We start from the raw sequence: 14186 nt of genomic DNA on the forward strand, positions 1-14186 counted from the left end.
CAGAACGGCCTCAATGTGTCAGAACGGCCTCAATGTGTCAGAACGGCCTCAATGTGTCAGAACGGCCTCAATGTGACAGAACGGCCTCAATGTGACAGAACGGCCTCAATGTGACAGAACGGCCTCAATGTGACAGAACGGCCTCAATGTGTCAGAACGGCCTCAATGTGTCGGGCGTGGACTCTACAAGGTGTTGAAAGCGTTCCACAGGGTTGCTGGCCCATGTTGACTCCAGTGCTTCCCACAGTGGTGTCTAGTTGGCTGGATGTCCTTTGGGTGGTGGACCATTCTTGATACACATGGGAAACTGTTGAGTGTGAAAAACCCAGCAGCGTTGCAGTTCTTCACACAAACCGGTGCGCCTGGCACCTACTACCAGACCCTGTTCAAAGACACTTATATATTTTGTCTTTCCCATTCACCCTCTGACAAATACAATCCATGTTTCAAATGTCAAGGCTTGAAAATCCTTCTTTAACCCGTCTCCTTCCCTTCCTCTACACTGATTAAAGTGGATTTAACAAGTGTGCCCACACTGGCACCCTATTCCCTATATAGTGCACTACTTTAGACCAGAGCCCTATGGCACCCTATTCCCTATAGAGTGCACTACTTTAGACCAGAGCCCATAGACCTCCAAAGTAGTGCACTATATGGAGAATAGGGTGCCATTTGAGACCTTCACACAGTATTCTCTAACCCAGTAGAGTATCTGTACAGTCCAGTGGGTTTCCTTCTCTAGTAAAGAGCGGAGTCGTTGTAGGGGCTGGAGGAAGGGAAGGTGGGACAGGGTTTGTTCCAAGGCAGTGTTCCAGAGTAGTCTGCTGTAGGGAGGCTCAGGGTGCTGGAGCTCTTCAGATGGTTCTTCACGCCCCAGGACAGGAAGGAGCCCTTCTTGGTCACCTTGCGGCCCTTGGGGCTCTTGTCATCGTCGAATGCCAGGCAGATCATGGAGTAGGTCTTAGATATACCTCCGCAGTACGTGGCACTCTTAGTGGGCTGAGGGGAGGAAGATGAGGGAGGGAGGGAGGGAGAGAGAAGAGGGAGAGAGAGAAGGAGAGGGAGAGAGAAGGAGAGGGAGGGGAGAGAGGAGAGGGAGAGAGAGAGAGAGGAGAGGGAGAGAGAAGAGGGAGAGAGGAGAGGAGGGAGAGAGGTGGGAGGGAGGGAGAAAGAAGAGGGAGAGAGGAGAGGAGGGAGAGAGGTGGGAGGGAGGGAGAAAGAAGAGGGAGAGAGAGAAGGAGAGGGAGAGAGAGAAGGGAGAGAGAGAGAGAGAGAGGAGAGGGAGAGAGAGAGAGGAGAGGGAGAGGAGGAGAGGGAGAGAGAGGGGGAGAGAGAAGGAGAGGGGGAGAGAGAAGGAGAGGGGGAGAGAGAAGGAGAGGGGGAGAGAGGTGGGAGGGAGGGAGAGAGGAGGGGAGGGAGGCAGAGAGAAGAGAGGGAGAGAGGAGGGGAGGGAGGCAGAGAGAAGGAGGGAGAGAGGATATTACTACAGGTAAAGACTAAACATTTCTAATTTCTACTTAAATTAATTAAACTGTATGAGTTAAAAAAAATATTCCCCCCAAAAATCAGGGTATTGTCACATAATATAAAACGCTTCCTGCAGTAGTTATCCGTTTGACTAAATGAAAAGAAGAGCACATTCAGATGGGAAACTGCACCTTCTGTCTGTAATCACCAAGCTGAGAGAGAGAGGACCTCCTCATCGAGAGCTAAGAGAGAGAGGACCTCCTCATCGAGAGCTGAGAGAGAGAGGACCTCCTCATCGAGAGCTGAGAGAGAGAGGACCTCCTCATCGAGAGCTGAGAGAGAGAGGACCTCCTCATCGAGAGCCGAGAGAGAGAGGACCTCCTCATCGAGAGCTGAGAGAGAGAGGACCTCCTCATCGAGAGCTGAGAGAGAGAGGACCTCCTCATCGAGAGCTCATCGAGAGAGAGAGGACCTCCTCATCGAGAGCTGAGAGAGAGAGGACCTCCTCATCGAGAGCTGAGAGAGAGAGGACCTCCTCATCGAGAGCTGAGAGAGAGAGGAACTCCTCATCGAGAACTGAGAGAGAGAGGACCTCCTCATCGAGAACTGAGAGAGAGAGGAACTCCTCATCGAGAACTGCGAGAGAGAGGAACTCCTCATCGAGAGCTGAGAGAGAGAGGAACTCCTCATCGAGAACTGAGAGAGAGAGGAACTCCTCATCGAGAGCTGAGAGAGAGGAACTCCTCATCGAGAACTGAGAGAGAGAGGAACTCCTCATCGAGAGCTGAGAGTTTGACAGCCCTGATAACAACTTAATGCATAACGCAATTTATCTGCCATCGCCTGTCGGTCACCACTGAGGAAACAGAAAGGGTGACATCCTCAGGAGCCAATAAGGATCTTCCAGGCTTCCTCAGGAGGCAATAAGGATCTTCCAGGCTTCCTCAGGAGCCAATAAGAACCTTCCAGGCTTCCTCAGGAGCCAATAAGAACCTTCCAGGCTTCCTCAGGAGCCAATAAGAACCTTCCAGGCTTCCTCAGGAGCCAATAAGAACCTTCCAGGCTTCCTCAGGAGCCAATAAGAACCTTCCAGGCTTCCTTCCTCAGGCTTCCTCAGCCAATAAGAACCTTCCAGGCTTCCTCAGGAGCCAATAAGAACCTTCCAGGCTTCCTCAGGAGCCAATAAGAACCTTCCAGGCTTCCTCAGCCAATAAGAACCTTCCAGGCCTCAGGAGCCAATAAGAACCTTCCAGGCTTCCTCAGGAGCCAATAAGAACCTTCCAGGCTTCCTCAGGAGCCAATAAGAACCTTCCAGGCTTCCTCAGAGCCAATCAGAGCCAGAGGGCGGACCTTACCATGGGCAGGGCGCTGTCCATCAAGCTAACAACGCGGATGTCGATCCCGTCCTCGTCCACATCCTTCAACAGCCGCATCACATCGCTCACTACCATCCACTTACAGTCCGCGTCTCCCACGGCAACAATGTAGTCCCCCTCTTTCAGCCCGTCAACCTGGTAACAGAGAGATAACAACATTTAGTCATGAACAACAGGTGGAAGGAGGTTTTTAACATTTCCAAAGCAACTGAAATAAAACAGAAGTGAAATAATAAAAAATGAACAGTAAACATTACACTCATGGAAGTTCCAAAAACAATAAAGACATTTCATAAGTCTATTTACAGTGTTGTAACGATGTGAAAATAGTTGAAGTACAAAAGGGAAACTAAATAAAAACATCAATTTACACTATTGTTTGTTCTGCACTGGTTGCCCGTTTCTTGTTCAGTTCTGGCATTTAGGTCGCCAGACTACTAAATGCCCCTGGAAATGATTGATTTCCCCTCCGGCATTTAGGTCGCCAGACTACTAAATGCCCCTGGAAATGATTGATTTCCCCTCCGGCATTTAGGTCGCCAGACTACTAAATGCCCCTGGAAATGATTGATTTCCCCTCTGGCATTTAGGTCGCCAGACTACTAAATGCCCCTGGAAATGATTGATTTCCCCTCTGGCATTTAGGTCGCCAGACTACTAAATGCCCCTGGAAATGATTGATTTCCCCTCTGGCATTTAGGTCGCCAGACTACTAAATGCCCCTGGAAATGATTGATTTCCCCTCTGGCATTTAGGTCGCCAGACTACTAAATGCCCCTGGAAATGATTGATTTCCCCTCTGGCATTTAGGTCGCCAGACTACTAAATGCCCCTGGAAATGATTGATTTCCCCTCCGGCATTTAGGTCGCCAGACTACTAAATGCCCCTGGAAATGATTGATTTCCCCTCTGGCATTTAGGTCGCCAGACTACTAAATGCCCCTGGAAATGATTGATTTCCCCTCTGGCATTTAGGTCGCCAGACTACTAAATGCCCCTGGAAATGATTGATTTCCCCTCTGGCATTTAGGTCGCCAGACTACTAAATGCCCCTGGAAATGAATTTCCCCTCTGCATTTTGATTAAATGCCCCTGGAAATGATTGATTTCCGGCATTTAGGTCGCCAGACTACTAAATGCCCCTGGAAATGATTGATTTCCCCTCCGGCATTTAGGTCGCCAGACTACTAAATGCCCCTGGAAATGATTGATTTCCCCTCTGGGATGGAGAAGCTGTCTTCATTAAAGTACTAGTGGGGGGTATACAGTGTATTCAGAAAGTATTCAGACCCCTTGACTCGGCCAAACTGAACAATCGGGGAGAAGGGCTTTGGTCAGGAGGTGACCAAACACCTGATGGTCACTCTGACAGAGCTCCAGAGTTCCTCTGTGAAGATGGGCGAACTTTCCATAAGGACAACCATCTCTGCAGCACTCCACCAATCAGGCCTTTATGGTAGAGTGGCCAGACGGAAGCCACTCCTCAGTAAGAAAGCAAATGACAGCCCGCTTGGAGTTTGCCAAAAGGCACCTACAGGACTCTGACCATGAGAAACATGATTCTCTGGTCTGATGAAACCAAGATTGAAATCTTTGGCCTGAATGCCAAGTGTCACGTCTGGAGGAAACCTGGCACCATCCCTACGGTGAAGCATGGTGGTGGCAGCATCATGCTGTGGGGGTGTTTTTCAGTGGCAGGGAGACTAGTCAGGATCTTGGGAAAGATGAACTGAGCAAAGTACAGAGAGATCATTGATGGAAACCTGCTCCAGAGCGCTCAGGACCTCAGTCTGTGGTGGAGGTTCACCTTCCAACAGGACAGCAACCCTAAGCACACAACCCTTCCCTCCTTGAGGCTAAGTGTGCGTCAGCCTAACCCTTCCCCCCCATTAGCCTAAGTGTGCGTCAGCCTAACCCTTCCCTCCATTAGCCTAAGTGTGCGTCAGCCTAACCCTTCCCCCATTAGCCTAAGTGTGCGTCAGCCTAACCCTTCCCCCATTAGCCTAAGTGTGCGTCAGCCTAACCCTTCCCTCCTTGAGGCTAAGTGTGCGTCAGCCTAACCCTTCCCCCCATTAGCCTAAGAGTGCGTCAGCCAAACCCTTCCCCCCCATTAGCCTAAGAGTCCGTCAGCCAAACCCTTCCCCCCCAGTAACCAGTAGTATAGCAGACTCACAGCGGCAGGGCAGAGTGGGTCCAGGGAGGTAACCTGTACAGGTACTGGGTCTCCTCTCAGGGTGAAGCCCAGGTCTCTGTCCTCCAGTCTCAGCCTGACGGTACGAGGAGCTGTCCACCGTTGCTTAGCAGAGAACACTGACAGAGGACCCTGGAGGGGGAGGGGCAGGTTATGAAAACTTACCATGGACACCCCAAACCTTGATAGGACTGACCGTGTGCATCCCAAATGGTACTAAGGGACCTGGTCTAAGGTAGGGTACTATGGAGCCTGGTCAAAGATAGGGCACTATGTAGGGAATAGATGAGGGTGCGTTTGGGACACCACCATCGTTAATGTTATTGATTCATCAAGACAAGGAGGCTGAGGAAAGAGTATGATGAGGGTGCGGTCTCTGTCTCCAGGGTTAATGTTAGTAGTGTCATAGTGGTTCTGTTGGATCACTGTCTCCAGGGTTAATGTTAGTACTGCCATAGTGGTTCTGTTGGGTCACTGTCTCCAGGGTTAATGTTAGTACTGCCATAGTGGTTCTGTTGGGTCTCTGTCTCCAGGGTTAATGTTAGTACTGCCATAGTGGTTCTGTTGGGTCACTGTCTCCAGGGTTAATGGTACTGCCTGGTTCTGTTGGATCACTGTCTCCAGGGTTAATGTTAGTACTGCCATAGTGGTTCTGTTGGATCACTGTCTCCAGGGTTAATGTTAGTACTGCCATAGTGGTTCTGTTGGGTCACTGTCTCCAGGGTTAATGTTAGTACTGCCATAGTGGTTCTGTTGGGTCACTGTCTCCAGGGTTAATGTTAGTACTGCCATAGTGGTTCTGTTGGATCACTGTCTCCAGGGTTAATGTTAGTACTGCCATAGTGGTTCTGTTGGGATCACGGTCTCCAGGGTTAATGCAGTACTGCCATAGTGGTTCTGTTGGATCACTGTCTCCAGGGGTTAACTGTTAAAAAAAAATACACAGCACCACACCATCTGGTTGAACTGAATTAACTGTTTTAAAGCACAAATCTAGAGCTGTTGTGATGCCAATTTCTGAATAGGGTTAGATGTTTTACCATAGTGGTTCTGTTTCCCAGACACAGATTAATCTTAGTCCCAGACTATAAAGAGGAGTTTTAGAGTTACTGGTGATTCCCCATTCAAAGCTTCATAGTCCAGGACTAGGCTTTAACAATCTGTGTCTGGAACAGCAGCCCTGAAATGTTAAAAGAAATTAGTAAGCCCACATACCAGCCTCCGGAAAAAGTCTGTGACTTTCACCTTTGTGGCCATGGGCGTTTCCATCTCTGCCTTGTGCTCCGTTTTAGCTGAGGAGGGAAAACAGGTCTGTTTATTACCACAACAACCTGCCAACGTCCTCTGGGGTTCAGCGCGACAGGGAGCGCATGGCCACACTATAAACATTACAGCATCACAACATCCTGGACCTACTAAACAGCTGTTTAAAAGGTTATTGGGTTGTTTCACATGAGAACCAACCAGGAAGTTACATTGTATGTCTAGTCTTACAATCCACACCACCGATGGAACAGACCCATTGTAATGAGGTCCAACAGTCACCCCCTCTGTCTCTCTAATGACATGAGGTCCAACAGTCACACCCCCTCTGTCTCTCTAATGTAATGAGGTCCAACAGTCAGACCCCCTCTGTCTCTCTAATGTAATGAGGTCCAACAGTCACACCCCCTCTGTCTCTCTAATGACATGAGGTCCAACAGTCACACCCCCTCTGTCTCTAATGTTAATGAGGTCCAACAGTGGTTCCTCTGTCTCTCTAATGACATGAGGTCCGACAGTCACACCCCCTCTGTCTCTCTAATGACATGAGGTCCACAGTCAGGGTTAATGTAATGAGGTCCAACAGTCACACCCCCTCTGTGGTTCTAATGTAATGAGGTCCAACAGTCACACCCCCTCTGTCTCTCTAATGACATGAGGTCCAACAGTCACACCCCCTCTGTCTCTCTAATGTAATGAGGTCCAACAGTCACACCCCTCTGTCTCTCCAATGACATGAGGTCCAACAGTCAGACCCCCTCTGTCTCTCTAATGACATGAGGTCCAACAGTCAGACCCCTCGGTCTCTCTAATGACAAGAGGTACATTTGACAGTCAACCCCTCTGTCTCTCTAATGACATGAGGTACATTTGACAGTCAGACCCCCTCTGTCTCTCTAATGACATGATATACATTTGACAGTCAGACCCCCTCCGTTCTCCAATGACATGAGGTCCAGTCAGACCCCCTCTGTCTCTCTAATGACTGAGGTCCAACAGTCAGACCCCCTCTGTCTCTCCAATGACATGAGGTCCAACAGTCACACCCCCTCTGTCTCTCTAATGTAATGAGGTCCAACAGGACCCCCTCTGTCTCTCTAATGACATGAGGTCCAACAGTCACACCCCCTCTGTCTCTCTAATGACATGAGGTCCAACAGTCACACCCCTCTGTCTCTCTAATGACATGAGGTCCAACAGTCACACCCCTCTGTCTCTCTAATGACATGAGGTCCAACAGTCACACCCCTCTGTCTCTCTAATGACATGAGGTCCAACAGTGGCCCCTCTGTCTCTCCAATGACATGAGGTCCACAGTCACACCCCTCTGTCTCTCTAATGTAATGAGTCCAACAGTCACAAAGGTCTCTCTAATGTAATGAGGTCCAACAGTCACACCCCTCTGTCTCTCCAATGACATGAGGTCCAACAGTCACACCCCCTCTGTCTCTCCAATGACATGAGGTCCAACAGTCACACCACCTCTGTCTCTCTAATGTAATGAGGTCCAACAGTCACACCCCCTCTGTCTCTCTAATGTAATGAGGTCCAACAGTCACACCCCCTCTGTCTCTCTAATGACATGAGGTCCAACAGTCACACCCCCTCTGTCTCTCTAATGACATGAGGTCCAACAGTCACACCCCCTCTGTCTCTCTAATGACATGAGGTCCAACAGTCAGACCCCCTCTGTCTCTCCAATGACATGAGGTCCAACAGTCAGACCCCTCTGTCTCTCCAATGACATGAGGTCCAACAGTCACACCCCCTCTGTCTCTCCAATGACATGAGGTCCAACAGTCAGACCCCCTCTGTCTCTCCAATGACATGAGGTCCAACAGTCAGACCCCCTCTGTCTCTCCAATGACATGAGGTCCAACAGTCAGACCCCCTCTGTCTCTCCAATGATATGAGGTACATTTGACAGTCAGACCCCCTCTGTCTCTCCAATGACATGAGGTCCAACAGTCAGACCCCCTCGGTCTCTCTAATGACATGAGGTAAATTTGACAGTCAGTTGTCTTGAATCAACAGTGATGTGGAGCCAGAGCTGATGACCATGTAAAAAGGTTTTTAAATGAGGTTGATTGAGTGGTTGGTTGGTTGGTTGGTTGGTTGTTGGTTGGTTGATTGGTTGGTTGATTGGTTGGTTGAGTTCCCAATAAGAGGTTCACTTACAGACGATGTCTGGTGCTTCACAAATACAATTGATTGATTAATTACACAGATGTTGGGGGCTTCACAAATACAATTGATTGATTAATTACACAGATGTTGGGGGCTTCACAAATACAATTGATTGATTAATTACACAGATGTTAGGGGCTTCACAAATACAATTGATTGATTAATTACACAGATGTTGGGGGCTTCACAAATACAATTGATTGATTAATTACACAGATGTTGGGGGCTTCACAAATACAATTGATTGATTGATTGACTCACAGATGATGTCTGGAGCTTCACAAATACAATTGATTGATTGATTGACTCACAGATGATGTCTGGAGCTTCACAAATACATTTGATTGATTGATTGACTCACAGATGATGTCTGGAGCCTCCAGGTAGTCTGTGAACTCGTCCTCTCGGTTGTTGTCATTGAACTTGGCCAGGGAACGGTTGTGACTGGCCTGGAGGATGGCCTGGAGCACATCCAGCTTCCTGAGGTGACGACACAGACTATGGATCCTCAGACCCTCCTCATGACCTATCACAGCCCGCCGCAGGTGGGCCTTACCTGGGGAAGGAGTAGGGAGGTGGAGGAGGGAGGAGGAATTAACGGGGAGGTGGAGGGGTACCAGGTGATAACATGGCTATATACACACACGGGGTACCAGGTGATAACATGGCTATATACACACACGGGGTACCAGGTGATAACATGGCTATATACACACACGGGGTACCAGGTGATAACATGGCTATATACACACACGGGGTACCAGGTGATAACATGGCTATATACACATATGGGGTACCAGGTGTTAACATGGCTATATACACACACGGGGTACCAGGTGATAACATGGCTATATACACACTGGGTACCAGGTGATAACATGGCTATATACACACGGGGTACCAGGTGATAACATGGCTATATACACACGGGGTATCAGGTGATAACAGTGTGTAGAGTCCAGACAGTCAGGGACTATATAAATGACAGTCAGTGTGTAGAGTCCAGACAGTCAGGGACTATATAAATGACAGTGTGTAGAGTCCAGACAGTCAGGGACTATATAAATGACAGTGTGTAGAGTCCAGACAGTCAGGGACTATATAAATGACAGTCAGTGTAGAGTCCAGACAGTCAGGGACTATATAAATGACAGTCAGTGTGTAGAGTCCAGACAGTCAGGGACTATATAAATGACAGTGTGTAGATTCCAGACAGTCAGGGACTATATAAATGACAGTGTGTAGATTCCAGACAGTCAGGGACTATATAAATGACAGTGTGTAGAGTCCAGACAGTCAGGGACTATATAAATGACAGTCAGTGTGTAGAGTCCAGACAGTCAGGGACTATATAAATGACAGTCAGTGTGTAGATTCCAGACAGTCAGGGACTATATAAATGACAGTGTGTAGATTCCAGACAGTCAGGGACTATATAAATGACAGTGTGTAGAGTCCAGACAGTCAGGGACTATATAAATGACAGTCAGTGTGTAGAGTCCAGACAGTCAGGGACTATATAAATGACAGTCAGTGTGTAGAGTCCAGACAGTCAGGGACTATATAAATGACAGTGTGTAGAGTCCAGACAGTCAGGGACTATATAAAGTCAGGGACTATATAAATGACAGTCAGTGTGTAGATTCCAGACAGTCAGGGACTATATAAATGACAGTCAGTGTGTAGAGTCCAGACAGTCAGGGACTATATAAATGACAGTCAGTGTGTAGATTCCAGACAGTCAGGGACTATATAAATGACAGTCAGTGTGTAGAGTCCAGACAGTCAGGGACTATATAAATGACAGTCAGTGTGTAGAGTCCAGACAGTCAGGGACTATATAAATGACAGTGTGTATAGTCCAGACAGTCAGGGACTATATAAATGACAGTGTGTAGAGTCCAGACAGTCAAGGACTATATAAATGACAGTGTGTAGAGTCCAGACAGTCAGGGGCTATATAAATGACAGTCAGGGACTATATAAATGACAGTCAGTGTGTAGATTCCAGACAGTCAGGGACTATATAAATGACAGTGTGTAGAGTCCAGACAGTCAGGGACTATAAATAAATGACAGTCAGGGACTATATAAATGACAGTCAGTGTGTAGAGTCCAGACAGTCAGGGACTATATAAATGACAGTGTGTAGAGTCCAGACAGTCAGGGACTATATAAATGACAGTCAGTGTGTAGAGTCCAGACAGTCAGGGACTATATAAATGACAGTCAGTGTGTAGAGTCCAGACAGTCAGGGACTATATAAATGACAGTGTGTAGATTCCAGACAGTCAGGGACTATATAAATGACAGTCATGGACTATATAAATGACAGTCAGTGTGTAGATTCCAGACAGTCAGGGACTATATAAATGACAGTGTGTAGAGTCCAGACAGTCAGGGACTATATAAATGACAGTGTGTAGAGTCCAGACAGTCAGGGGCTATATAAATGACAGTCAGGGACTATATAAATGACAGTCAGTGTGTAGATTCCAGACAGTCAGGGACTATATAAATGACAGTGTGTAGATTCCAGACAGTCAGGGACTATATAAATGACAGTCAGTGTGTAGATTCCAGACAGTCAGGGACTATATAAATGACAGTCAGTGTGTAGATTCCAGACAGTCAGGGACTATATAAATGACAGTGTGTAGAGTCCAGACAGTAAGGGACTATATAAATGACAGTGTGTAGAGTCCAGACAGTCAGGGACTATATAAATGACAGTGAGTGTGTAGATTCCAGACAGTCAGGGACTATATAAATGACAGTGTGTAGAGTCCAGACAGTCAGGGACTATATAAATGACAGTGTGTAGAGTCCAGACAGTCAGGGACTATATAAATGACAGTGTGTAGAGTCCAGACAGTCAGGGACTATATAAATGACAGTGTGTAGAGTCCAGACAGTCAGGGACTATATAAATGACAGTCAGTGTGTAGAGTCCAGACAGTCAGGGACTATATAAATGACAGTCAGTGTGTATAGTCCAGACAGTCAGGGACTATATAAATGACAGTGTGTAGATTCCAGACAGTCAGGGACTATATAAATGACAGTCAGTGTGTAGAGTCCAGACAGTCAGGGACTATATAAATGACAGTCAGTGTGTAGATTCCAGACAGTCAGGGACTATATAAATGACAGTCAGTGTGTAGAGTCCAGACAGTCAGGGACTATATAAATGACAGTCAGTGTGTAGAGTCCAGACAGTCAGGGACTATATAAATATCAAATGACAGTCAGGGACTATATAAATGACAGTCAGTGTGTAGAGTCCAGACAGTCAGGGACTATATAAATGACAGTGTGTAGAGTCCAGACAGTCAGGGACTATATAAATGACAGTGTGTAGAGTCCAGACAGTCAGGGACTATATAAATGACAGTCAGGGACTATATAAATGACAGTCAGTGTGTAGATTCCAGACAGTCAGGGACTATATAAATGACAGTCAGTGTGTAGAGTCCAGACAGTCAGGGACTATATAAATGACAGTGTGTAGAGTCCAGACAGTCAGGGACTATATAAATGACAGTCAGGGACTATATAAATGACAGTCAGTGTGTAGATTCCAGACAGTCAGGGACTATATAAATGACAGTCAGTGTGTAGAGTCCAGACAGTCAGGGACTATATAAATGACAGTGTGTAGAGTCCAGACAGTAAGGGACTATATAAATGACAGTGTGTAGAGTCCAGACAGTCAGGGACTATATAAATGACAGTCAGTGTGTAGAGTCCAGACAGTCAGGGACTATATAAATGACAGTGTGTAGAGTCCAGACAGTCAGGGACTATATAAATGACAGTGTGTAGAATCCAGACAGTCAGGGCTATATAAATGACAGTCAGGGACTATATAAATGACAGTCAGTGTGTAGATTCCAGACAGTCAGGGACTATATAAATGACAGTGTGTAGATTCCAGACAGTCAGGGACTATATAAATGACAGTCAGGGACTATATAAATGACAGTGTGTAGAGTCCAGACAGTCAGGGACTATATAAATGACAGTGTGTATAGTCCAGACAGTCAGGGACTATATAAATGACAGTGTGTAGAGTCCAGACAGTCAAGGACTATATAAATGACAGTGTAGAGTCCAGACAGTCAGGGCTATATAAATGACAGTCAGGGACTATATAAATGACAGTCAGTGTGTAGATTCCAGACAGTCAGGGACTATATAAATGACAGTGTGTAGATTCCAGACAGTCAGGGACTATATAAATGACAGTCAGGGACTATATAAATGACAGTCAGTGTGTAGATTCCAGACAGTCAGGGACTATATAAATGACAGTGTGTAGAGTCCAGACAGTCAGGGACTATATAAATGACAGTGTGTAGATTCCAGACAGTCAGGGACTATATAAATGACAGTGTGTAGAGTCCAGACAGTCAGGGACTATATAAATGACAGTCAGTGTGTAGAGTCCAGACAGTCAGGGACTATATAAATGACAGTGTTTAGATTCCAGACAGTCAGGGACTATATAAATGACAGTCAGTGTGTAGAGTCCAGACAGTCAGGGACTATATAAATGACAGTCAGTGTGTAGAGTCCAGACAGTCAGGGACTATATAAATGACAGTCAGTGTGTAGAGTCCAGACAGTCAGGGACTATATAAATGACAGTCAGTGTGTAGAGTCCAGACAGTCAGGGACTATATAAATGACAGTGTGTAGAGTCCAGACAGTCAGGGACTATATAAATGACAGTCAGGGACTATATAAATGACAGTCAGTGTGTAGATTCCAGACAGTCAGGGACTATATAAATGACAGTGTGTAGATTCCAGACAGTCAGGGACTATATAAATGACAGTCAGTGTGTAGAGTCCAGACAGTCAGGGACTATATAAATGACAGTGTAGATTCCAGACAGTCAGGGACTATATAAATGACAGTCAGGGACTATATAAATGACAGTCAGTGTGTAGATTCCAGACAGTCAGGGACTATATAAATGACAGTGTGTAGAGTCCAGACAGTCAGGGACTATATAAATGACAGTCAGTGTGTAGAGTCCAGACAGTCAGGGACTATATAAATGACAGTCCAGACAGTCAGGGACTATATAAATGACAGTGTGTAGAGTCCAGACAGTCAGGGACTATATAAATGACAGTGTGTAGAGTCCAGACAGTCAGGGACTATATAAATGACAGTCAGGGACTATATAAATGACAGTCAGTGTGTAGATTCCAGACAGTCAGGGACTATATAAATGACAGTGTGTAGAGTCCAGACAGTCAGGGACTATATAAATGACAGTCAGGGACTATATAAATGACAGTCAGTGTGTAGATTCCAGACAGTCAGGGACTATATAAATGACAGTGTGTAGATTCCAGACAGTCAGGGACTATATAAATGACAGTCAGTGTGTAGAGTCCAGACAGTCAGGGACTATATAAATGACAGTGTGTATAGTCCAGACAGTCAGGGACTATATAAATGACAGTGTGTAGAGTCCAGACAGTCAGGACTATATAAATGACAGTGTGTAGAGTCCAGACAGTCAGGGGCTATATAAATGACAGTCAGGGACTATATAAATGACAGTCAGTGTGTAGATTCCAGACAGTCAGGGACTATATAAATGACAGTGTGTAGATTCCAGACAGTCAGGGACTATATAAATGACAGTCAGGGACTATATAAATGACAGTCAGTGTGTAGATTCC

At 46.5% G+C, this 14186-nt stretch overlaps 1 protein-coding gene across 1 annotated transcript in view; it reads right to left on the minus strand.

Moving 5' to 3' along the window:
• Positions 1–580: 580 nt before the first annotated feature.
• LOC112242344 (rhophilin-2-like) overlaps positions 581–14186 on the minus strand; it is a 41874-nt gene continuing 28268 nt past the window's right edge. The window contains exons 11-15 of the mRNA XM_042314117.1: positions 8846–9051; positions 6250–6326; positions 5017–5166; positions 2823–2978; positions 581–999 (exon numbers count right to left, since the gene is read on the minus strand). Coding sequence (XP_042170051.1) covers positions 739–999; positions 2823–2978; positions 5017–5166; positions 6250–6326; positions 8846–9051 — 850 coding nt within the window. The 3' untranslated portion in view covers positions 581–738. The remainder of the gene's footprint in view (positions 1000–2822; positions 2979–5016; positions 5167–6249; positions 6327–8845; positions 9052–14186) is intronic.

Source organism: Oncorhynchus tshawytscha, unplaced genomic scaffold (genome assembly GCF_018296145.1).
Source record: "Oncorhynchus tshawytscha isolate Ot180627B unplaced genomic scaffold, Otsh_v2.0 Un_contig_1573_pilon_pilon, whole genome shotgun sequence".
Lineage (NCBI taxonomy): Eukaryota > Metazoa > Chordata > Actinopteri > Salmoniformes > Salmonidae > Oncorhynchus > Oncorhynchus tshawytscha.